We start from the raw sequence: 23,942 nt of genomic DNA on the forward strand, positions 1-23,942 counted from the left end.
ATCTGTGTGGAGTGTGCATGTTCACCCCGTGTCTGTGTGAGTTTTGTCTGGATGCTCAAGTTTCCTTCCTCAGTCCAAAGATGTACAGGCTAGGTGCATTAACCATGGGAAATGCAGAGTTACATGATAGGTTAGGGTGGGATGCTCTTCAGAGGGTCACTGTGGACTTGATGGCTGAATGGCCTGTTTCCACACTGTAGGGACTCTATGAGAGATAAATGCTGACTGTGCGATCATGCCACCTGACAGCAAATAAAATGGACACAGAGACAGTGTGAAGCAGAATTTATACAAGTTACAATGTGATACTGTGAGATACAATTCTATTATAGAGAATAACAATAGTCACTGAGAGAATTGCTCAAACATTTCAGTCCCTGCCTAATAAACGAAAAGCAAGTTGCAGTCGGTCCCACATTTTACAACCACCCCCAGTTTTATTGGATGCGTGTCCACGGGTTTGGGAGTTGGGTATTTTTAGGTGGGGGTCTGCCCTGCTGATAAAACTGTGCTTTGCGCAACCCCCCCCCCCCCCCCAAAAAAAGAGACAAGATATTAATTGCCTGAAACAGGAACAGAAGTTGCTGGAAAAGCTCAGCAAGTCTGTCAGAATCTGTGAAGAGAAAATCAGAATTAACATCTCGGGTCCAGTGACCCCTCCTCCCCTATTTGCCCCAAAACATTAACTCTGATTTCTCCTTCACAGATGCTGAGCTTTTCCAGCAACTTTGTTTTTGTTCCAGATTTACAGCATCTGTTGTTCTTTCCGTTCTTATAAATTGCCTGAGGTTGAACAGGAGGACAGGGAGGGGTCTTTATACTCGGAGGGTTGTTCAGACCTGGGCATAAACTGTTACAATTTAATGGCACCTTCCCTTGGGGCAATTAGGGATAAGGCCTGCGGGGTTCATTGGGGTAATGGGGAGTCCTCTGGACTCTGAACCCCTGATCCCAATTCAAATTGTGGCAGAAACTTATCTCTGAAGGTCCATATGGCACAGCTGTAGTGTCCGTACCTCTAGATTAGTTCATGCGCCAACTGCTCCAGGCAAGGTATCCCTAAGGCAGGTTGATGTATGGGTCAGACTGAAAGGGGAGTTTAGAACAGTGCTGAACAACCAGGAGCAGCCCCATCCCATCGACAGAAAGCGAACAGCAACTCTGCTGGGCTGGTACATGGCCTGGGAGTTTAACCTGATGCCCTTCACCTGCCCCATCCCCCGCCCTGACCCTTACTTCCTCTGAACAACAGAAGATTTCCACTTTGTAAATTCCAAAGTGATGACAGTGGGGGAAGCAGAATCTGTTTGGATCGAAGCATTTGGGATCCTTTTCAATCTGGCGATCTCGGGGTGGGGGGTGGGGGACAGCGGGGATATGTTGAGCAGAGTTTGGTTTGTTTTGGTTTTGGGGCTGTACCGGGGTCTCAGGTGGCCCTGGTGAGGCTCGCAGCCCGGGTGGACGGTGTGTAGGTGGTTGCAGAGAGAAGTTCCTGGGACGATTTACCCGAAAGCGCACTGCCTTTGTCTTTCTGGCAGTAAACCGCGCGTTTCACTTTAGCTCTAAATTCATCGGAGACATAGTAATAAATGAAGGGATCAATACAGCTACTGCAGCTGCTGAGGCCCAGGCCCAACATGTAATAAATATACAGTTCGCTGTCTTCATACAGCCGGTACTCGGACTGGTGAACGAGCAAAATGAAATTACTGGGAGCAAAGCACACCACAAAAACCAGCAGGATCAATACTGTGAGCACTGTAGCACGGACATAACGCTTCTCGGTCTGAATCAGGGTCCGGATTACAGAGCCATAGCAAAAAACCGTCACACAGCCAGGAACAAGGAAACCCAACGCAACCAGGCACACGAAATAATAGAAGAAATAACCCGCCTGACTTTCCAGGGGCAAGACATCGTGGCATGTGGTGATGTTGAGGTTGTGAATGGTGTACAATTGCTGCAGAAACAGGAACGGTAACACCAGGAGAACAGCAAGGAGCCAAATCACACAACAGCTCCCGACAGCGAAGCTATTGTCCCGGAAACGCTTGGAGAGAAAGGGATGGACCAGAGCGAAGTACCTGTCGATGCTGATGAAGGTGAGCAGCAGGACAGAGCAATACATGTTCCCGTAGAAAAAGGCAGTGACTGTGCGACACAGAGCTTCACCAAAGAGCCAGTTGTTGCCCAGAATGTGGTAGTGAATTTTGAACGGCAGCACGAGGCTCAGGAGCAGGTCAGCTACAGCCAGGTTCATCAGGAAGATGGTGGATGGTAATTTGCGGACCCTGTTTGCCATGACCCAGAGCCCCAGGCCATTGGTTGGCAGGCCAATGACAAACACCAGGATATAGAGAGCTGGGATGGTAGCAGTGGTGAGGGGTCCGGTCAGGAACTGTCTCGCTCTCTTGCCCACAACCCACACTGTGTGATTGGAACCGTTCACAGTGCGCTGCTCAGCAAGAAATGTTCTCATGATATCAGCAACGTTTGGGATGGAGCCCTTTGATGGGTGAACTGGTGAATCATGATTGGAGTAATCATCATAATCTAAACAGGAAAAGAGAAACGACAACAAAATCAACACATTGTTATCACAGTGATAACGAGATTAAACTATTAAAACACAGGAGACCCTGAAGCCTATGATTGATCTCGTATTGTCCAATTCCTCCTATGTTCCAACGCATCACTTCATCAGCTTTAAATGATCGAGGCTTCAGCCAGTTCCATTTTAACCAGCTTGTTTCTTCCCAAACAGTACTGAGGGAGCGCTGCACTGTCGGAGGGTCAGTGCTGAGGGAGCGCTGCACTGTCGGAGGGTCAGTGCTGAGGGAGTGGGCACTGTCGGAGGGTCAGTGCTGAGGGAGCGCTGCACTGTCGGAGGGTCAGTGCTGAGGGAGCGCTGCACTGTCGGAGGGTCAGTGCTGACGGTGTCCCGCGCTGTCGGAGGGTCAGTGCTGAGGGAGTGCCGCACTGTCGGAGGGTCAGTGCTGAGGGAGTGCCGCACTGTCGGAGTGTCAGCGCTGAGGGAGTGCCGCACTGTCGGAGGGTCAGTGCTGAGGGAGTCCCACACTGTCGGAGGGTAAGTGCTGAAGGAGTCCGTGCTGTCGGAGGGTCAGTGCTGAGGGAGTGCCGCACTGTCAGAGGGTCAGTGCTGAGGGAGTGCCACATTGTCGGAGGGTCAGTGCTGAGGGAGTGCCGCACTGTCGGAGGGTCAGTGCTGAGGGAGTGCCGCACTGTCAGAGGGTCAGTGCTGAGGGAGTGCCGCACTGTTGGAGGGTCAGTACTGAGGGAGTGCCACATTGTCAGAGGGTCAGTGCTGAGGGAGTGCCACACTGTCGGAGGGTCAGTGCTGAGGGAGCGCCGCACTGTCGGAGGGTCAGCGCTGAGGGAGTGGGCACTGTCGGAGGGTCAGTGCTGAGGGAGTGGGCACTGTCGGAGGGTCAGTGCTGAGGTAGTGCCGCACTGTAGGAGGGGCAGTGCTGAGGGAGTGGGCACTGTCGGAGGGTCAGTGCTGAGAGAGCGCCGCACTGTCGGAGGGTCAGTGCTGAGGGAGTGGGCACTGTCGGAGGGTCAGTGCTGAGGTAGTGCCGCACTGTAGGAGGGGCAGTGCTGAGGGAGTGGGCACTGTTGGAGGGTCAGTGCTGAGGGAGCGCTGCACTGTCGGAGGGTCAGTGCTGAGGGCGCGCTGCACTGTCGGAGGTTCAGTGCTGAGGGAGTTCCGCACTGTCGGAGGGTCAGTGCTGAGGGAGTGCCACACTGTAGGAGGGGCAGTGCTGAGGGAGTGGGCACTGTTGGAGTGTCAGTGCTGACGGAGTCCCGCGCTGTCGGACGGTCACTGCTGAGGGAACGCCGCACTGTCGGAGGGTCAGTGCTGAGGGAGTGCCGCACTGTTGGAGTGTCAGCGCTGAGGGAGTGCCGCACTGTCGGAGGGTCAGTGCTGAATGAGTGCCGCACTGTCGGAGGGTCAGCACTGAGGGAGTGCCGCACTGTCAGAGGGTCAGTGCTGAGGGAGTGCCACATTGTCGGAGGGTCAGTGCTGAGGGAGTGCCGCACTGTCGGAGGGTCAGTGCTGAGGGAGTGCCGCACTGTCGGAGGGTCAGTGCTGAGGGAGCGGGCTCTGTCGGAGGGTCAGTGCTGCAGGAGTGGGCACTGTCGGAGGGTCAGTGCTAAGGGAGAGCCGCACTGTCAGAGGGTCAGTGCTGAGGGAGTGGGCACTGTCGGAGGGTCAGTGCTGAGGGAGGTCCGCTCTACCGGAGGGTCAGTGCTGAGGGAGTGGACACTGTCGGAGGGTCAGTGCTGAGGGAGCGCCGCACTGCCGGAGGGTCAGTGCTGAGGGAGTGGGCACTGTCGGAGTGTCCGTGCTGAGGGAGGGCCGCACTGCCGGAGGGTCAGTGCTGAGGGAGCGCCGCACTGCCGGAGGTTCAGTGCTGAGGGAGCGCTGCACTGTCGGAGGGTCAGAGCTGAGGGAGTGCCGCACTGTCGGAGGGTCAGTGCTGTGGGAGTGGGCACTGTTGGAGGGTCAGTGCTGACGGTGTCCCGCGCTGTCGGAGGGTCAGTGCTGAGGGAGTGCCGCACTGTCGGAGGGTCAGTGCTGAGGGAGTGCCGCACTGTCGGAGGGTCAGTGCTGAGGGAGTCCCACACTGTCGGAGGGTAAGTGCTGAAGGAGTCCGTGCTGTCGGAGGGTCAGTGCTGAGGGAGTGCCGCACTGTCAGAGGGTCAGTGCTGAGGGAGTGCCACATTGTCGGAGGGTCAGTGCTGAGGGAGTGCCGCACTGTCGGAGGGTCAGTGCTGAGGGAGTGCCGCACTGTCAGAGGGTCAGTGCTGAGGGAGTGCCGCTCTGTCGGAGGGTCAGCGCTGAGGGAGTGCCGCACTGTCAGAGGGTCAGTGCTGAGGGAGTGCCACACTGTCGGAGGGTCAGCGCTGAGGGAGTGCCGCGCTGTCAGAGGGTCAGTACTGAGGGAGCGCCGCACTGTCGGAGGGTCAGTGCTGAGGGAGTGCCACACTGTCGGAGGGTCAGTGCTGAGGGAGCGCCGCACTGTCGGAGGGTCAGCGCTGAGGGAGTGCCGCGCTGTCAGAGGGTCAGTACTGAGGGAGTGCCACATTGTCGGAGGGTCAGCGCTGAGGGAGTGCCGCACTGTCGGAGGGTCAGCGCTGAGGGAGTGCCGCACTGTCAGAGGGTCAGTGCTGAGGGAGTGCCACACTGTCGGAGGGTCAGCGCTGAGGGAGTGCCGCGCTGTCAGAGGGTCAGTACTGAGGGAGCGCCGCACTGTCGGAGGGTCAGTGCTGAGGGAGTGCCACACTGTCGGAGGGTCAGTGCTGAGGGAGCGCCGCACTGTCGGAGGGTCAGCACTGAGGGAGTGCCGCGCTGTCAGAGGGTCAGTACTGAGGGAGTGCCACATTGTCGGAGGGTCAGTGCTGAGGGAGCGCCGCACTGTCGGAGGGTCAGAGCTGAGGGAGTGCCACATTGTCGGAGGGTCAGTGCTGAGGGAGCGGGCTCTGCCGGAGGGTCAGTGCTGCGGGAGTGGGCACTGTCGGAGGGTCAGTGCTGAGGGAGAGCCGCACTGTCAGAGGGTCAGTGCTGAGGGAGTGGGCACTGTCGGAGGGTCAGTGCTGAGGGAGGGCCGCACTGCCGGAGGGTCAGTGCTGAGGGAGTGGGCACTGTCGGAGGCTCAGTGCTGAGGGAGGGCCGCACTGCCGGAGGTTCAGTGCTGAGGGAACGCTGCACTGTCGGAGGGTCAGAGCTGAGGGAGGGCTGCACTGTCGGAGGGTCAGTGCTGAGGGAGCGGGCTCTGTCGGAGGGTCAATGCTGAGGGAGGACCGCACTGCCAGAGGGTCAGTGCTGAGGGAGCGCCACACTGCCGGAGGTTCAGTGCTGAGGGAGCGCTGCACTGTCGGAGGGTCAGAGCTGAGCGAGTGCTACACTGTCGGAGGGTCAGTGCTGAGGGAGTGGGCACTGTCGGAGGATCAGTGCTGAGGGAGTGCCGCACTGTCAGAGGGTCAGAGCTGAGGGAGTGGGCACTGTCGGAGGGTCAGTGCTGAGGGAGAGCCGCACTGTCACATGGTCAGTGCTGAGGTAGTGCTGCACTGTCGGAGGGTCAGTGCTGAGGGAGTGCCGCACTGTCGAAGGGTCAGCGCTGAGGGAGTGCCGCACTGTCGAATGGTCAGTGCTGAGCGAGTGCCGCACTGTCGAAGGGTCAGTGCTGAGGGTGTGCCACACTGTCGAAGGATCAGTGCTGAGGGAGTGCCACACTGTCGAAGGGTCAGTCCTGAGGGAGTGCCGCACTGTCGGAGGGTCAGTGCTGATGGAGTGGGCACTGTTGGAGGCTCAGCACTGGGGGAGAGCCACACTGCTGAAGGGCCAGTGCTGAGGGTGTGCCACACTGTTGGAGGGTCAGCACTGGGGGAGTACATGAGAACATTCCCATTGAAGAGATTGCCTCCTGATGGTCTTGAACAAGGCGCTCACCCTTTGGCTCTTGTTGAGTTACTGCTTCTCCTCTTCCCACCCACAATCCTTTGCTCAGAGAACGCAGTTTTATTTTGTTGTTGGACCAATGCTTTTATTTGCCTGGAGATCTGTGTCTTTGCCAGCAAGTGCTGCCACTGCTTCGAGCTCAGGAGCACCTTGCATTTGTATTTTCATAGTTCCAGGATCGTCCTGGTTATTATCATCAAACCAATTTCTGTGCTTCCTGATTGGGTAACAATGAAGTTCCTCACAGGGATAATAGGAACTGCAGATGCTGGAGAATCTGAGACCACAAGGTGTAGAGCTGGATGAACACAGCAGACCGAGCAGCATCGGAGGAGCAGGAAGGCTGATGTTTTGGGTTTAGGCCCTGGGATTCGGCCTGAAACATCAGCCTTCCTGCTCCTCTGATGCTGCTCATCCTGCCGTGTTCATCCAGCTCCTCACAGGGTTTTTTTTTACTGATGATGCTGTGGATACTGTGTGGCTCCTGATTGTGGAGCACAGGCTCACTGTGACCTGTTGATTGGGAGTACATTAATGTTGCATGTCCTGCTGCATTTCCACTGCTGGTGTTGATGGTTTGTGGCCTGGCCAATGTCAAAGGCCAGTGCAGCAGTGGTCAGCTCCTGGCATGGTCTGGGTGCTGCAAACATCCTTGTGTTTCCTCACTTGGACAATGACATGATCATTTTGTGATCCACCTGGAATACGATTCAAAAAGATATAGCAACTCAAGACTGGGCATCCATGAGGCACCTTGGGCCATCAACAGCTGCAGAATTGTATTCCAGCACAATCTGTAACCTCGTGGCCCAGCATATCCCCCACTCAACCATCACCATCAAGCCAGGGGATCAACCCTGGTTCAATGGAGAGAGCAGGAGGGCATGCCAGGAGCAGCACCAGGCAGACCTGAAGGTGATGTATCAGCCTGCTGAAGCCACCAAACGGGATTACTTGCAAGCCAAACAGCGAAAGTAACAAGAGATAAGTGATCCCACAACCAATGGATCAGATCTAAGCTCTGCAGTCCTGTCGTATCTCCTCATGAATGGTGGTGGTCAAATAAACAACTCACTGGAGGAGGAGTCTCCACAAATATCCCCATCCTCAGTGATGGAAGAGCCCAGCACATCAGTGCAAAAGAGGAGGATGAAGCATTCACAGCAATCTTCAGCCAGAAATGCCAAGTGAATGATCCATTTCAGCCTCCTCCAGTGGTCCCCAGCGTCACAGATACCAGCCTTCAGCCAATTCGATTCACTCCAAGTGATATGAAGAAATGGTTGGAGACTCTGGACACTGCAAAGGCTACAGGCCCTGACAACATCCCGGCAACAGTACTGAAGACTTGTGCTCCAGGACTTGTTGCTCCCCTAGCCAAGCTGTTCCAGTACAGTTACAACACTGGGATCTACCCGACAATGCAGAAAATTGCCCAGGTATGTCCTGCAGACAGAAAGCAGGACAAATCCAACCCAGCCAATTACCGCCCCATCAGTCTCATCTCATAGCATCAAAGAGCCCTAACAAAACTGAAATCTATGGGTATCGGGGGGCAAACTCTCCGCTGGTTGGACTCATACCTGACCCATAGGAAGATGGTTGTGGTTGTTGGAGGTCAATCATCTCAGCTCCAGGACAGCTCTGTATGAGTTCCTCAGGGTAGTGTCCTCGGCCCAACCATCTTCAGCTGCTTCATCACTGACCTTCCCTCCATCATAAGGTCAGAAGGGGGGATGTTCACCGATGACGACACAATGTTCAGTACCATTTGTGACTCCTCAGATAGTGAAGCAGTCCATGTGCAAATGCAACAAGATCTGAACAATATCCAGGCTTGGGCTGACAAGTGGCAAGTAAATATTAATGCCACACAAATGCCAGGCAATGACCATCTCCAGCAAGAGCAAACTTAATCTTCAGCCCTTAACATTCAATGGTGTTACCATCACTGAATCCCCCACTATCAACATCCTGGGGGTTACCATTGATCAGAAACTCAACTGGACTCACATTAACGCAGAGACTACAAGAACAGGTCAGAAGCTGGGAATACTGTGGCGAGTAACTCACCTCCTGACTCCCCAAAGCGTGTCCACCATCTACAAGGCACAAGCCAGGAGTGTGATGGAACACTCCCCAATTGCCTGGATGGGTGCAGCCCTAATAACTCTCAAGAAGCTCGACACCATCCAGAACAAAGCTGCCGCTTGACTGGCACCACATCCACAAGCATCCCCTCCCTCCACCGACACTCAGTAGCAGCAGTGTGTCCCATCTACAAGATTTTCACCAAAACTGCATTGACACCATCCTCTAAACCCACGCCGATTTCCATCTAGAAGGCCAAGGACAGCAGATACATGGGAACACCACCCCCTGCAAGTTCTCCTGCAACACCATCCTGACTTGGAAATATATCGCCGTTCCTTCACTGTTGCTGGGTGAAAATCCTGGAATTCCCTCCCTAAGGGCATTGTGTGTCAACCCACAGCAGGTGGACTGCAGCGGTTCTCAAAGGCAGCTCATCACCACCTTCTCAAGGGGCAGCTAGGGATGGGCAGTAAATGTTGGCCTAGCCAGTGACGTCCAGGTCCTATAACTGGATAAAATATTGATTGGACACATTTTGGATACTAAACTAAATGCTTTGTAAGACTTTTACTCCTTACCTGGCCCTGTGTTGTATCTGCCCTGGAAATCTTTGATGGTTTCTGTATAGAGCGAGCTTCACTTTTAGTTGAAAAGAGTAAAGAGAGCTTTACATTCATTCTCAAAGAGTGGGAAGAGCTTTACTCTGTTTCTAACCCTGTGCTGTCCCTGTCCTGGGAGTGCTTGATGAGGGACAGTGTAGAGGGAGCTTTACTCTGTATCTAACCCTGTGCTGTCCCTGTCCTGGGAGTATTTGATGGGGGACAGTGTAGAGGGAGCTTTACTCTGTATCTAACCCTGTGCTGTCCCTGTCCTGGGAGTATTTGATGGGGGACAGTGTAGAGGAAGCTTTACTCTGTATCTAACCCTGTGCTGTCCCTGTCCTGGGAGTATTTGATGGGGGACAGTGTAGAGGGAGCTTTACTCTGTATCTAACCCTGTGCTGTCCCTGTCCTGGGAGTATTTGATGGTGGACAATGTAGAGGGACCTTTACTCTGTATCTAACCCTGTGCTGTCGCTGTCCTGGGAGTATTTGATGGGGGACAGTGTAGAATCAGGAGGAGGACCCTCTGCTGTGGTGACCGTATGTTTTGAACTTGATAAACACATAGAAACTGTTACCCTGGTCATCATTTCCAGGAAATGTGATTGTTTTGGATAATTTTCCAATAGTATCCGGAATAGTGTCTGTCTATCATTCCCGTGACTCTTGTGCTAACACAAAGTGGCTTCCTCTTTGACATTTTAAAAACACACAGCCCTGCAGTGGGTCTGTCTGCTGATTTCCAGTTGTTCTACAGGAAAGGGAAGGGCCTGTATTTCCAGTAAGAACAGCTTTCGTGTGCCTCACTATAAACTCACTCACTGAGCCACAGGCATCTTGTTGTGATCCACAGTTTCAGCTTAAACCATTTCTCTTACAACAGAGAGTGGGCAGAAAAGTGGAGTTAAGGCAGAGATGAGATCAGCCAGGATAGTATTGAATGACAGAGCAGGCTCGAGGGGCTGAAAGGCCTACTCCTCTTAGTTCTTATATTCTCACTCTCTGAATATTTATTTTAATGCAGGCTGATGTTATTTATGGTATGGCTGGTAATAAATCCACAAAATTTGGTGTGTGGCAATGAACTAGTCCTCAAACGAGGCCAGTAATAAACAGACTGCTGAGATCTATTCACAGATACTAGCAGAGAACTGCAGCCATTTAACCCGCTATACATCTGTATGATTATTCCAAATCTGTATCAAACATTCAAATTTAAACTTGCCCACTGTATGTAATCATTAATTTATAAATTGTGTATAAAACTGTCCAACAGCTCTCAGCAATACACTGTATTACATCATGTGAATCAAACCTTAAGGAGTTTTATTTAGAGATAATGGGAACTGCAGATGCTGGAGAATTCCAAGATAATAAAATGTGAGGCTGGATGAACACAGCAGGCCAAGCAGCATCTCAGAAGCACAAAAGCTGACGTTTCGGGCCTAGACCCTTCATCAGAGAGGGGGATGGGGAGAGGGAACTGGAATAAATAGGGAGAGAGGGGGAGGCGGACCGAAGATGGAGAGTAAAGAAGATAGGTGGAGAGAGTATAGGAGTTTTATTTAGATAGGTCTACAGGGATCTTGTGTCTCTGTGGTAACATCCTTATCTCTGAGCCTGGAAGCCCAGGTTCAAATTCTCACCTGTTCCAGAGGGGTGACCAGGTGATTTAAACAATATCTTCCCTCTGATGCGTGGTAGTTAGCTTTGACATAACGGAGTTGGCGAGGTTGAAGATGCTGCTCAGGTATATATCTCGTGCGTACCTCACAGCTCAGTTTCTGTTCTAACTCTCATTCTCCATTTCCCCCACTGTGTCTTTTCTGTTTATTGCATAGTATTCTTGAAGTTCTCCCTGGGCAGGTATTTTCCAAACTATGCAAACCACATTCCATTTACATGATCAGTGTTTTTCGCAGAGTGCTGCCCTGTTATCAGTTCATCTTTCAAAAGCCCACAGCCTCCTTGCTTCCCAGGAAATTGACTATGAGACACACTGTCATCCTCGTGGAACTTACCCAGGGTCTCAGTCTCCACAGCCACCACTGCCAATCTCAAATGTCAGTTCTGTTTCTGACATTGCCCTGAGAGATGCTGACCAAACCAGAACTTCTGGAACCTTCCCTCTCCCCTGCCCCCATTCGAGCCCAATATTCCTCAATACCAAAGTCCAAACTTTTTCTGTAAATGTAGCTCATCTCTTTTATTACCAGCTTTTCCCTCTTCCTGCTCGATCTCTCTCACTCTCTCTCCCTCTTATTCTCTCTCCGACTGGCTGGATGGTTTTTCCTCTTTACCTCGATATTAACTATAATTTTGTGAGAGCCCTTTACAGTCATAGAGTTGTACAGAACAGAAACAGACCCTTTGTTCCAACTCATTCATGCTGATCAGATATCCTATATAAATCTAGACCCATTTGCCAGCAATAGGCCCTTATCCCTCTAAACCCTCCCCTATTCATGTACCCGTCCAGATGCCTTTTAAATGTTGTAATTATACCAGCCTCCACCACTTCCTGTGGCAGCTCATTCCATACACGCACCACCCTCTGTGTGAAAATGTTGCCTCTTAGGTTCCTTTTAAATCTTTCCCCCCTCACCTTAAACCTATGCCCCTCTAGTTTTGGACTCCCCCACCCTGGGGAAAAGACCTTGTCTATTCACCCTATCCGTGCACCTCATGATTTTATAAATTTCTATAAAGTCACCCGTCAGCCTCTGATGTTCCACGGAAAATAGCCCCAGCCTATTCCGCCTCTCCCTATGGTTCAAACCCTCCAACCCTGGCAACATCTTTGTAAATCTTTTCCGACCTTGTTATAGTTTCACAAGAGCCTTCCTATGGCAGGGAGACCAGAATTGCACACAGTATTCCAAAAGTGCCCTAACCAATGTCCTGTGTAGCTACAACATGACCCTCCCAACTCCTGTACTCAATGCACTGACCAATAAAGGCAAACATACCAAACGCCTACTTCGCTATCTTGTCCACCAGTGACTCCACTTTCAAGGAACTATGAACCTAAATTCCAAGGTCTCTTTGTTCAGCAACACTCCTCAGGGCCTTACCATTAGGTCCTGTCCCGAACTGCCTTTCCAAAATGCAGCACCTCACATTTATCTAAACTAAACTGCAGCTGCCACACCTTGGCCCATTGGCCCATCTGATCATATCCCACTGTACTCTGAGGTAACCTTCTTTGCTGTCCACTACACCTCCAATTCTGGTGTCATCTGCAAACGTACTAACCATACCTCCCGTATTCACACCCAATCATTTATATTAGTATGAATAAAAACTCATTTTAGATATTCACCATTCGCAGTTTTGTGTGGGACATAAAAAATAATTGGCTCACATTGCTCAAACTCAGTAGCTGTATAACTGATGTGATCTTGTTATATCTTGGCAGGAATGAAAGCAGAAAATTCTTACCGTCATAATCAAGAGAACTATAAGCCGATACACCAGGCAGGATTAGCAGCTGAGCCAGCAGCAACAAGGTACACTTCATCTCAGTGAGCTTTAGTTTCAGGTTTTGAGCTAACGCAGCAGTCTGTGCTGACAGTGCCTAGCTTTCTGGTCTGGTCCCTACTGGAGGAAGCTGAGTACTGAACAATGTCTTCAAGCTGTGTAAACATTGGCAGGCTGATATTCTTTATCTCTTGGATCCAGACTTCTGGAGAGGATTTTAGAAAATTAGAGGACCATTAGGAGATGGGTCTAAAACTGTAAACCTGTTTCCCAAAATTTGGGAAATATTGGAGGAATTTAATCCATCATTTTTCTTGCTCTTCCTGCTTCTGCCATGACCTCAGTTTAGCTTTCAGCCGGAATGTTGCAACATTTGAGCAATAAACATTAATAAGGCATTTCCTGCAAATCCCAGATCCTGCAGGAATTTCTGATGTGAAGATAAAGGTAGGATTTGGTAGAACACCGATAGTATTCCCAGCTGAAGGAATTTGTGTGGACTGCCCAGAAAACCCACAGCTAAATGTTGGAAAGAGCTGATACATGAATAGGAATTCTGACCATTTCAGTTTAACTACCGAAAGCATGAGAAACCATTGGCATCAGGGGAATGAGCTGGAAAGGAGGAAACAAAATGGTTTAAAAATGTAACAAACAAAAATAGCCTCAGATTGCTCCAGCTGAAGTATACCCAGCACTGAGCAATCTACCTTCGGATAGTAGGAGCAGGAAAGGCATGACTACATCAGCTCCCACTGACGTCACAGTTTAATATTCAGCTCTGTAAACCAAATAGAGATTATCCCAAGTGGAGCTTCAGGAAAGCAAATCCAATTACCAGAGAAATCCCAGAATCGAAAAAAGGTTTGATCCAACAAGTGGGATCCCTTTGGAAATTGGATCAAGATGCCTACCATGGGTTCGACTCCAACCACTGAATGTAACGCCTGATCCCAAAATATTTACTTTCTTACAAAAAAAGTACAGAACTTGGATATTGCTGAAAAAAAGCCCATCTTGTCAAAGCTTTCCATCTTGTCAAAGCTTTCCATCTTGCACTCGTCAGGACAATTTGCAAGAAATACCAATTTAAGGTGGAAAGCAACATCTGGCCTGGGTGAGGGGAAAGCGCGAGTGAGTTTTGAGAAGATTTGTAGCTCAGGTTGAGGTTCTGGATGGAAGGAAAGTGCTGATTGAATACACATCGCACCTTTCCAATTCAGCAGAATTCATTCATTTCAATTCAGACAGTCACTTCTCAGAGCAATGTCTTGGTCAATCAGAATCAATCTGTTGGATTTAACTTTAAGTAAAGCCCGGCAGTTATACTTGTTTACTGCATCCGCTGTACCCATTGTGGCTTCCTCTACGTTGGGGAAACCAAGTGGATGCTTGGGGACCGCTTTCCAGAACACCTCCGCTCAGTTCGCAACAAACAACTGCACCTCCCAGTCGCGAACCATTTCAACTCCCCCTCCCATTCCTCAGACGACATGTCCATCATGGGCCTCCTGCAGTGCCACAATGATGCCACCCGAAGGTTGCAGGAACAGCAACTCATATTATGCTTGGGAACCCTGCAGCCCAATGGTATTAATGTGGATTTCACAAGCTTCAAAATCTCCCCTTCCCCTACCACATCCCAAAACCCGCCCAGCTCACCCCCACCTCTCCTATCTCTTCGGACTCCACGCACAACTTCCCACTACTGTCCTTGATTGGCACTAATCTTCCTGATGTACCTGTAGAAAGCTTTAGGGTTTTCCTTGATCCTACCTGCTAAAGACTTCTCATGTCCTCTCCTGGCTCTTCTTAGCTCTCTCTTTAGGCCCTTCCAGCCTAACTTGTAACTCTCAAGCGCCCTAACTGAGCCTTCACACCTCATCTTCTTCCTCTTGACAAGAGATTCAACTTCTTTATTAAACCACGGTTCCCTGGCTCGGCCACTTCCTCCCTGCCTGACAGGTACATAGTTATTAAGGACACGCAGTAGCTGTACCTTGAACAAGCTCTGCATTTCATAGAACACAGAACATAGAACGTAGAACATTACAGCACAGTACAGGCCCTTCGGCCTTCGATGTTGTGCCGACCTGTCATACCGATCTCAAGCCCATCTCACCTACACTATTCCATGTACGTCCATATGCTTGTCCAATGACGACTTAAATGTACCCAAAGTTGGCGAATCTACTACCGTTGCAGGCAAAGCGTTCCATTCCCTTACTACTCTCTGAGTAAAGAAACTACCTCTGACATCTGTCCTGTATCTTTCACTCCTCAATTTAAAGCTATGCCCTCTCGTGTTCGCCGTCACCATCCTAGGAAAAAGGCTCTCCCTATCCACCCTATCTAACTCTCTGATTATTTTATATGTTTCAATTAAGTCACCTCTCAACCTTCTTCTCTCTAATGAAAACAGCCTCAAGTCCCTCAGCCTTTCCTTGTAAGACCTTACCTCCATACCACGCAACATCCGAGTAAATCTCCTCTGCACCCTTTCCAAAGCATCCACATCCTTCTTATAATGCGGTGACCAGAACTGTACACAATACTCCAAGTACGGCTGCACCAGAGTTTTGTACAGCTTCACCAATAACCTCTTGGTTCCGGAACTCGATCCCTCTATTAATAAAAGCTAAAACACTGTACACCTTCTTAACAGCCCTGTCAACCTGGGTGGCAACTTTCAAGGATCTGTGTACATGGACACCGAGATCTCTCTGCTCATCTACGCTGCTAAGAATCTTACCATTAGCCCTGTACTTTGCCTTCTGGTTACTCCTACCAAAGTGCATCACCTCACACTTGTCTGCATTAAACTCCATTTGCCACCTCTCAGACCAGCTCTGCAGCTTATCTATGTCTCTCTGCAACCTACAGCATCTTTTGTCACGATCCACAACTCCACCGACCTTAGTGTCATCTGCAAATTTACTAACCCATCCTTCTACGCCCTCATCCAGGTGATTTATAAAAATGACAAACAGCAGTGGACCCAACACCGACCCTTGCGGTACACCACTAGTAACTGGTCTCCAGGATGAACATTTCCCATCAACTCCCACCCTCTGTCTTCTTTCAGCAAGCCAATTTCCGATCCAAACTGCTATATCTCCCACAATCCCATTCCTCCGCATTTTGTACAATAGCCTATTGTGGGGAACCTTATTGAACTTTGCTGAAATCCATATACACATCAACCAGTTTACTCTCATCTACCTGTTTGGTCACCTTCTCAAATAACTCAATAAGATTTGTGAGGCATGACCTTCCCTTCACAAAACCATGCTTACTATCCCTAATCAATTTATTCTTTTCTAGATGATTATAAATCTTATCCCTCATAACCTTTTCCAACACTTTACCAACAACTGAGGTAAGGCTCACTGGTCTATAATTACCAGGGTTGTCTCTACTCCCCTTCTTGAACAGGGGAACCACATGTGCTATCCTCCAGTCGTCTGGCACTATTCCTGTGGACAATGACGAGTTAAAGTTCAATGCCAAAGGCTCAGCAATCTCCTCCATGGCTTCCCAGAGGACCCGAGGATAAATCCCATCCGGCCCAGGTGACTTATCTATCTTCACCCTCTGAAGGATTTCTAATACTCTTCCGTGTGAACCTCAATCCCACCTTGTCTAGTAACCTGTATCTCAGTATTCTCCTCGACAACATTGTCGTTTACTAGAGTGAATAATGTTGAAAAATATTCATTTAGCGCTTCCCCTATCTCATCTGGCTTCACACACAACTTCCCACTACTATCCTTGATTGGTCCTAATCTTACTTTTGTCATTCTTTTATTCCTTAAATACCTATAGAAAGCCTTAGGGTTTACCCTGATCCTATCCGCCAACAACTTCTCGTGTCTCCTCCTGGCTCTTCTGGGCTCTCTCTTTAGGTCTTTCCTGGCTACCTCGTAGCCCTCAAGTGCCCTAACTGAGCCTTCACATCTCATCCTAACATAAGCCTTCTTCTTCCTCTTGACCAGAGATTCCACCTCCTTCGTAAACCACGGCTCCCGCACTCTACTGCTTCCTCCCTGCCTGACAGGTACATATTTATCTAGGACACACAGGAGCTTTTCCTTGAATAAGCTCCACATTTCTACAGTGCCCATCCCCTGCAGTTTCCTTCTCCATCCTATACATCATAAATCTTGCCTAATCGCCTCATTATTGCCTTTCCCCCAGCTATAACTCTTGCCCAGTAGTATACACCTATCCCTTTCCATCACTAATGTAAACATAACAGAATTGTGATCGCTATCACCAAAGGGCTCACCTACTTCCAAATCTAACACCTGGCCAGGCTCGTTACCCAGTACCAAATCTAATGTGGCTTCGCCCCTTGTTGGCCTATCTACATACTGTGTCAGGAAGCCCTCCTGCACATTCTGGACAAAAACTGACCCATCTATAGTCTTGACCTATAGCATTTCCAGTCAATATTTCGAAAGTTAAAGTTCCCCCTCTGTCCATCTTCTATCTGCCTCCCCCTCTCTCCCTATTTATTTCAGATCCCACTTCCCCTCCCCCATTTCTGAAGAAGGGCCTCGGCCCGAAACATCAGCTTTCCTGCTCCTCTGATGCTGCTTGGCCTGCTGTGTTCATCCAGCTCGACACCTTGTTATCTCAGAGTTTGTGGAATCTCTTTTCACTTATTAACATTTCTCACCGATTGCTCAGTAACTGGTTGTGGTCAGTATTTGACTATTTGGTGGTGGAACAGAAATAGACTTTTTTTCGAGTTCACTCATGAGACGTGGGTGATGCTGTCTGGCCAGCAGTTATTGCCTGTCTCTGGCTGCCCTTGAACTGTATGTCTCTCAAGGCCAATCCTAGAGGGCAGTTCAGAGTCAACCACATTGCTGTGGGTCTGGAGCCACATGTAGGTCAGACCAGAGGGGCAATGGAAGATTTCTTTCTCTTTTGGACATTAGTGACCCAGATGGGTTCTCCCTGACATTTGACAATAGTTTCATGGTCATCAGTAGATTCGTATACTTCTTTATTGAATTTAAATTTCACCATTCCATGGCAGGATTTGAACCGGATCCCCAGAACATTAGCCAAATTTCTGGATTAACAGTCTTGCAATAATACCATGAGGATGAGGCCATCAAATCTGCTTTGCCATTCAATGGGATCACGGTTAGCACTGACTCACTCTCTTTAGGATAAAATTCAGACATAATGGATCAAACCGATTATTACATATCATGTGATTAATGTTATTTAAATTAAAGGAAACAAATGTCCCCCAACGTGGCTGAAAGTAGCGATTTGTGTGACTAAATGATGATGCTGTTTGTGCCTCTTGCCCTGCACTAGACACATTATCGCTTTACACATGTTTCCTGTCCTCTCTCGCTTCGCCTGGTGAAAGCTTCTCAGAAATGAATATTTTGCGATAAGTCCACAATTTTAAAATAGTGTCCCTAGATGCTGTACTTTTCCACAATGTCAGTGATGCTCCAGCAGTAATGTCACATTGTCAGAGGCTTCGAAGAAGGAAACATGACCCGCATATAATGGTGACCAGGAATGTTTCTAAGGAGCACAGGCATGACAGCGCCCGTTCACAAGGGACGGAGACCCAGGTGAAAGCTCATGGATAGATATTTTCTAATCCACTTGTTCTGCAATGTTGTGCTACATCTCTGGAGCAATTGGAGCTTGAACCTGGGCCTCCTGGCATCGGGAGTACAACACTACCACTGCACCATAAAAGACTTTTCTCTCATTGTGTAAGAAATGCTAATGATTGGTACCTGTCTGTGCCCAGCCTTCACATGCCTCAAGTTTCAAGAATCTCCAAAATATATCCTACAGCTCCATAATTTACCCATTAGACATGGGCACTAAGCCCAGGCTGGTATTCTGTGTGCAGTGGCTGACGGTGTGCTGTATAGCTGGGGGGCCATATTTTAGGTAAGAAATTAAACTGAGACCCTGTGCACACTCCCATAGAATGTAAGCCGTCCTAGTGTCACTATTTGCCACTTAACAAAGCAAATAAAAGCAAAACACTGCAGATGCTGGAAATCTGAAGTCAAAAAAACCACCAAGAATGCTGGAGAAACTCAGCAGGTCTGGCAGCATCTGTGGAGAGAGAAACAGAGTTAATGTCTTGAGTCCACGTTGATTATTTTTGGGTTAACTCTGTGTTTCTCCACAGTTTCTGCAGACCTGCTGAAGTTTCTCCAGTGCCAGTGAGAAAGATTTTCCAATGGGTTCCTTTCTCATGTAGATGCCACTTCACTCTGTTTTAATGTCAAGCCTCTATATTTCTGACAGGCTCAGGGCTCCGTCAGAAATTAGGGGCTGAGCTTCAATTTTGATATTTCTCCTGTAGTGCTGATCTGTTAGGGGAAGGCAAATCATGCTGCATTTTCACAGCAGTGAGTGAGTGTGTTCTTAAAGACCCAGCTATTTGACAGCTGCTGTGAGGTGATAAATGCAAACGTAGGTTAAAGGGGCAGGGAGCAGGCTGCACAGTGGGTAAGGTATAGTGCCTGGCGTAACGTGGCGACGGAGGCAGGTAAACGATGGGCTGATTAGGTTAGTCAGGGTGGATCTGAGATATTGGTTCCCAATAGAGTAGGGAGGTCTATTGGGTCAGAGGGAGGGTGATGTTGTGTCCCAGCTGGGGCCAGGTCCCGGTTTATGAGGATGGGGTGGAATTGAAGAGTTTCATCAGCCATGGTGATATTAGCAAAGCAGGTTTGATGGACTGAATGGCTTACTCCTGGTCCTTGTATCCTTGTTTACTATTTTCTCCCTTTCTCTGGAACATTGCTGTAATCATTGATTTTCATTCGAGTATTTCTACAGAACTGCTATAAACTGAACACAGCAAAACAACTTTTATTTACAAATGTGAGAGTGTCTGCTAAACATAGAAAAGAGCCAAGTCCAGAAGTTTCCAGCAGAGACACTGGTACAAAATTACTTACCCGAGTTTGATCCTAAACTCTCCCAATGATCACAATAGCTCATGTGTTTTGAAAACTACCTTGATCAAATTCTTTATATAGAAATCAACATGGCTTCAGAAATACAATTTAATCTTCAAATAAACGGAAAAATCCACACAGCAAAAATCAAAACTTAAATATCCAAGCTTAAAAATAAATGAATCTAAAATATATAGCAATCATACACCCTACATCGCAAGACCCTTGACCAAACATGAACTAAAGAGCTGAATTCCAGAGGTGAGGTGAGATTGATAGCCCTTGATATCAAGGCTGCATTCGACCAAGTGTGGCATCACTGAGAGCCTGAGCAAAACTGGAAACAATGGGTATCAGGGTTCAAACTCTCTGCAGGTCAGAGCTATACCTGACCCATAGGAAGATGGTCGTGGTTGTGGGAGGTCAATCATCTCAGCTCCAGGACATCTCTGCAGGAGTTCCTCAGGGTACTGTCCTCGGCCCAACCATCTTCAGCTGCTTCAACAATGACATTCCCTCCATCATAAGGTCAGAAGTGGGGATGTCACTGATGATTGAACAATATTCAGCATCATTTGTGACTCCTCTGATACTGAAGCAGACCGTATTCAAATGCAGCAAGATCTGGACAATATCCAGGTTTGGGCTGAAAAGTAGCAAGGAAAGTTCATAGCACACAACTGTCAGACAATGACCATCTCCAATAAGAAAGTATCAAACCATCACCCTTTGATATTCAATGGCATTACCATCACTGAATCCTCTTCTATCCACATCCTGGGATTACCATTCATCAGAAACTCAACTGGATGAGCCATATAGATACTATGGCTACAAGAGCAGGCCAGAAGCTAGGAATACTGTGGTGAGTAACTCATCTCCTGACTCCTCAAAGCCTGTCCACCACCTACAAGGCACAAGTCAGGAGTGTGATGGAATACTCCCCACTTGCCTGGATGAGTTCAGCCCCAGCAACACAGGACAAAGCAGCCGCTTGATTGAAACATCCACAAACATCCACTCCCTCTCCCACCGACACTCAGTAGCAGCAGTGTGTGCTATCCACAAGACACACTGCAGAAATACACCAAAAATCCTCAGACAGCACCGTCCAAACCCACCACCACTTCCAACTAGGAGGACAAGGGCAGCAGACACATGGGAACACCATCCCCTGCCAGTTCTTCTGTAAGCCACACACCATCCTGACTCGGAAATATAGATTGGGAAGAACTAATCTTCATGAGGAACTCTAAAATATGGAAGTTTAAAAAGTAGAAATTTTGTATATCATGTTTTGTCATCAGAGGGCATAGAATAGGACAGCGCAGGAAAGGGCTCCTAGGCTACAATGTTGTGTCAAACATGATGCCCAGTTAAACTAATCCCTTCTGCCTGCCCTTGGTCATTTATCTCCATTTCTTGTTTATTCATGAGCTTATCTAAAAGTCCCTTAGACACTCCTATCATATCTGCCTCCATCCCCAACCTTGGCAGTGTGTTCTAGACTCCTACCACTCTCTGGTTAAAAAAACTTGCCCCTCACATCTCCTTTGAACTTTCCCCCTCTCACCTTCAACACATGCCCCCTACTTTTAGATATTCAACTCTGGGGAAAAGATACTGACCATCATCTATATCTATGCTTCTCATAATTTTATAAACTGTCAAGTCTCCCTGCAGCATCCAGCACTCCAGAAAAAACAACCCAGGTATTTCTAGCCTCTCCTTGTAGCTCATACTCTCTAATCCAGGCAGAATCCTGGTAAATCTCTTCTGCACCGTCTCCAAAGCCTCTTCATCCTTCCTGTAATGTGGTGACCAGAATTGAATGCAATACTCTAAGCGTGGCCTAACCAAAGTCTCATAAAGCTGCAACATGACATCTGACTCTGTACTCAAATCCCTGACCAATAAAGGTAAGCATGCCATTTGCCTCCTTTACCACCCTATCTACTTGTGTGGCCGCTTTCAGGGAGCTATGGGCTTGAACCCCAAGATCTCTCTGTACATCAATGCTGTTCAGGGTCATGCCATTAACTCTATACTTCCCCATAACATTTCATCTCCTAAAGTGCAGCACCTCACACTTACCTGGATTAAACTCCATCTGCAATTTCTCTGCCCATATCAGCAACTGATCTATACCCCACCAAAATTGTAGTTCGAGTATAGAAAAGGTTGAGAGTAGGGTGGTCCAAAATAAAGTTTCAGGGAAGCAAGATGGCACCGGCAAGCAAGAAGTTGGTTTGAAGTGTGTCAACGTCAACGCCAGGAGCGTCCGGAATAAGGTGGGTGAACTTGCAGCATGGGTTAGTACCTGGGACATCGATGTTGTGGCCATTTCGGAGACATGGATAGAGCAGGGACAGGAATGGTTGTTGCAGGTTCCGGGATTTAGATGTTTCAGTAAGAACAGAGAAGATGGTAAAAGGGGCGGAGGTGTGGCATTGTTGGTCAAGGGCAGTATTACAGTTGCAGAATGGATGTTTGGGGATTCGTCAACTGAGGTAGTATGGGCTGAGGTTAGAAACAGGAAAGGAGAGGTCACCCTGTTGGGAGTTTTCTATAGGCCTCCGAATGGTTCCAGAGATGTAGAGGGAAGGATAGCAAAGATGATTCTCGATAGGAGTGAGAGAGACGGGGTAGTTGTCATGGAGGACTTCAACTTTCGAAATATTGACTGGGAACACTACTATAGTTCGAGTACTATAGATGGGTCAGTTTTTGTCCAGTGTGTGCAGGAGGGCTTCCTGACACAGTATGTAGATAGGCCAACAAGGGGCGAAGCCACATTAGATTTGGTACTGGGTAATGAGCCTGGCCAGGTGTTAGATTTGGAAGTAGGTGAGCACTTTGGTGATAGCGATCACAATTCTGTAATGTTTACTTTAGTGATGGAAAGGGATAGGTGTATACCACTGGGCAAGAGTTATAACTGGGGGAAAGGCAGTTACGATGAGATTAGGCAAGATTTAGGGAGCATGGGATGGGGAAGGAAACTGCAGGGGATGGGCACATTAGAAATGTGGAGCTTTTTCAAGGAAAAGCTCCTGTGTGTCCTAGATAAGTATGTACCTGTCAGGCAGGGAGGAAGCAGTAGAGTGCGGGAGCTGTGGTTTACAAAGGAGTTGGAATCTCTGGTCAAGAGGAAGAAGAAGGCTTATGTTAGGATGAGATGTGAAGGCTTAGTAAGGGCACTTGAGGGCTACGAGGTAGCCAGGAAAGGCCTAAAGAAAGAGCTCAGAAGAGCCAGGAGGAGACACGAGAAGTTGTTGGCGGATAGGATCAGGGTAAACCCTAAGGCTTTCTACATGTATTTAAGGAATAAAAGAATGACAAAAGTAAGATTAAGGCCAATCAAGGATAGTAGTGGGAAGTTGTGTGTGGAGTCAGATGAGTTAGGGTAAGCGCTAAATGAATATTTTTTGACAGTATTCACTCTAGAAAACGACAATGTTGTCGAGGAGAATACTGAGATACAGGCTACTAGACTAGGTGGGATTGAGGTTCACAAGGAAGAGGTATTAGAAATCCTACAGAGGGTGAAGATAGATAAGTCACCTGGGCCAGATGGGATTTATCCTCGGGCCCTCTGGGAAGCCATGGAGGAGATTGCCGAGCCTTTGGCATTGATCTTTAACTCGTCATTGTCCACAGGAATTGTGCCAGATGACTGGAGGATAGCACATGTGGTTCCCCTGTTCAAGAAGGGGAGTAGAGACAACCCTGGTAATTATAGACCAGTGAGCCTTACCTCAGTTGTTGGTAAAGTGTTGGAAAAGGTTATGAGGGATAAGATTTATAATCATCTAGAAAAGAATAAATTGATTAGGGATAGTCAGCACGGTTTTGTGACAGGAAGGTCATGCCTCACAAACCTTATTGAGTTCTTTGAGAAGGTGACCAAACAGGTAGATGAGAGTAAACTGGTTGATGTGGTGTATATGGATTTCAGCAAGGCGTTCGATAAGGTTCCCCACAATAGGCTATTGTACAAAATGCGGAGGAATGGAATTATGGGAGGTGTAGCAGTTTGGATTGGAAATTGGCTTGCTGAAAGAAGACAGAGGGTGGTAGTTGATGGGAAATGTTCATCCTGGAGACCAGTTACTAGTGGTGTACCGCAAGGGTCGGTGTTGGGTCCACTGCTGTTTGTCATTTTTATAAATGACCTGGATGAGGGCGTAGAAGGATGGGTTAGTAAATTTGCAGATGACACTAAGGTCGGTGGAGTTGTGGATCGTGACAAAGGATGCTGTAGGTTGCAGAGAGACATAGATAAGCTGCAGAGCTGGGCTGAGAGGTGGCAAATGGAGT

At 48.6% G+C, this 23,942-nt stretch overlaps 1 protein-coding gene across 2 annotated transcripts in view; it reads right to left on the reverse strand.

Annotated features, from left to right (window-relative positions):
- Positions 1 to 270: 270 nt before the first annotated feature.
- LOC125466073 (proteinase-activated receptor 3-like) overlaps positions 271 to 23,942 on the reverse strand; it is a 34,165-nt gene continuing 10,493 nt past the window's right edge. The window contains exons 2-3 of one of the 2 annotated variants that reach the window (XM_048560204.2): positions 12,622 to 12,865; positions 271 to 2,553 (exon numbers count right to left, since the gene is read on the reverse strand). In XM_048560204.2, the coding sequence (XP_048416161.2) occupies positions 1,427 to 2,553; positions 12,622 to 12,700 (1,206 nt within the window). In that variant the 5' untranslated portion in view covers positions 12,701 to 12,865 and the 3' untranslated portion in view covers positions 271 to 1,426. The remainder of the gene's footprint in view (positions 2,554 to 12,621; positions 12,866 to 23,942) is intronic. The other variant, XM_048560205.2, reaches the window with a different exon arrangement.

This window comes from Stegostoma tigrinum, chromosome 30, assembly GCF_030684315.1.
Source record: "Stegostoma tigrinum isolate sSteTig4 chromosome 30, sSteTig4.hap1, whole genome shotgun sequence".
Lineage (NCBI taxonomy): Eukaryota > Metazoa > Chordata > Chondrichthyes > Orectolobiformes > Stegostomatidae > Stegostoma > Stegostoma tigrinum.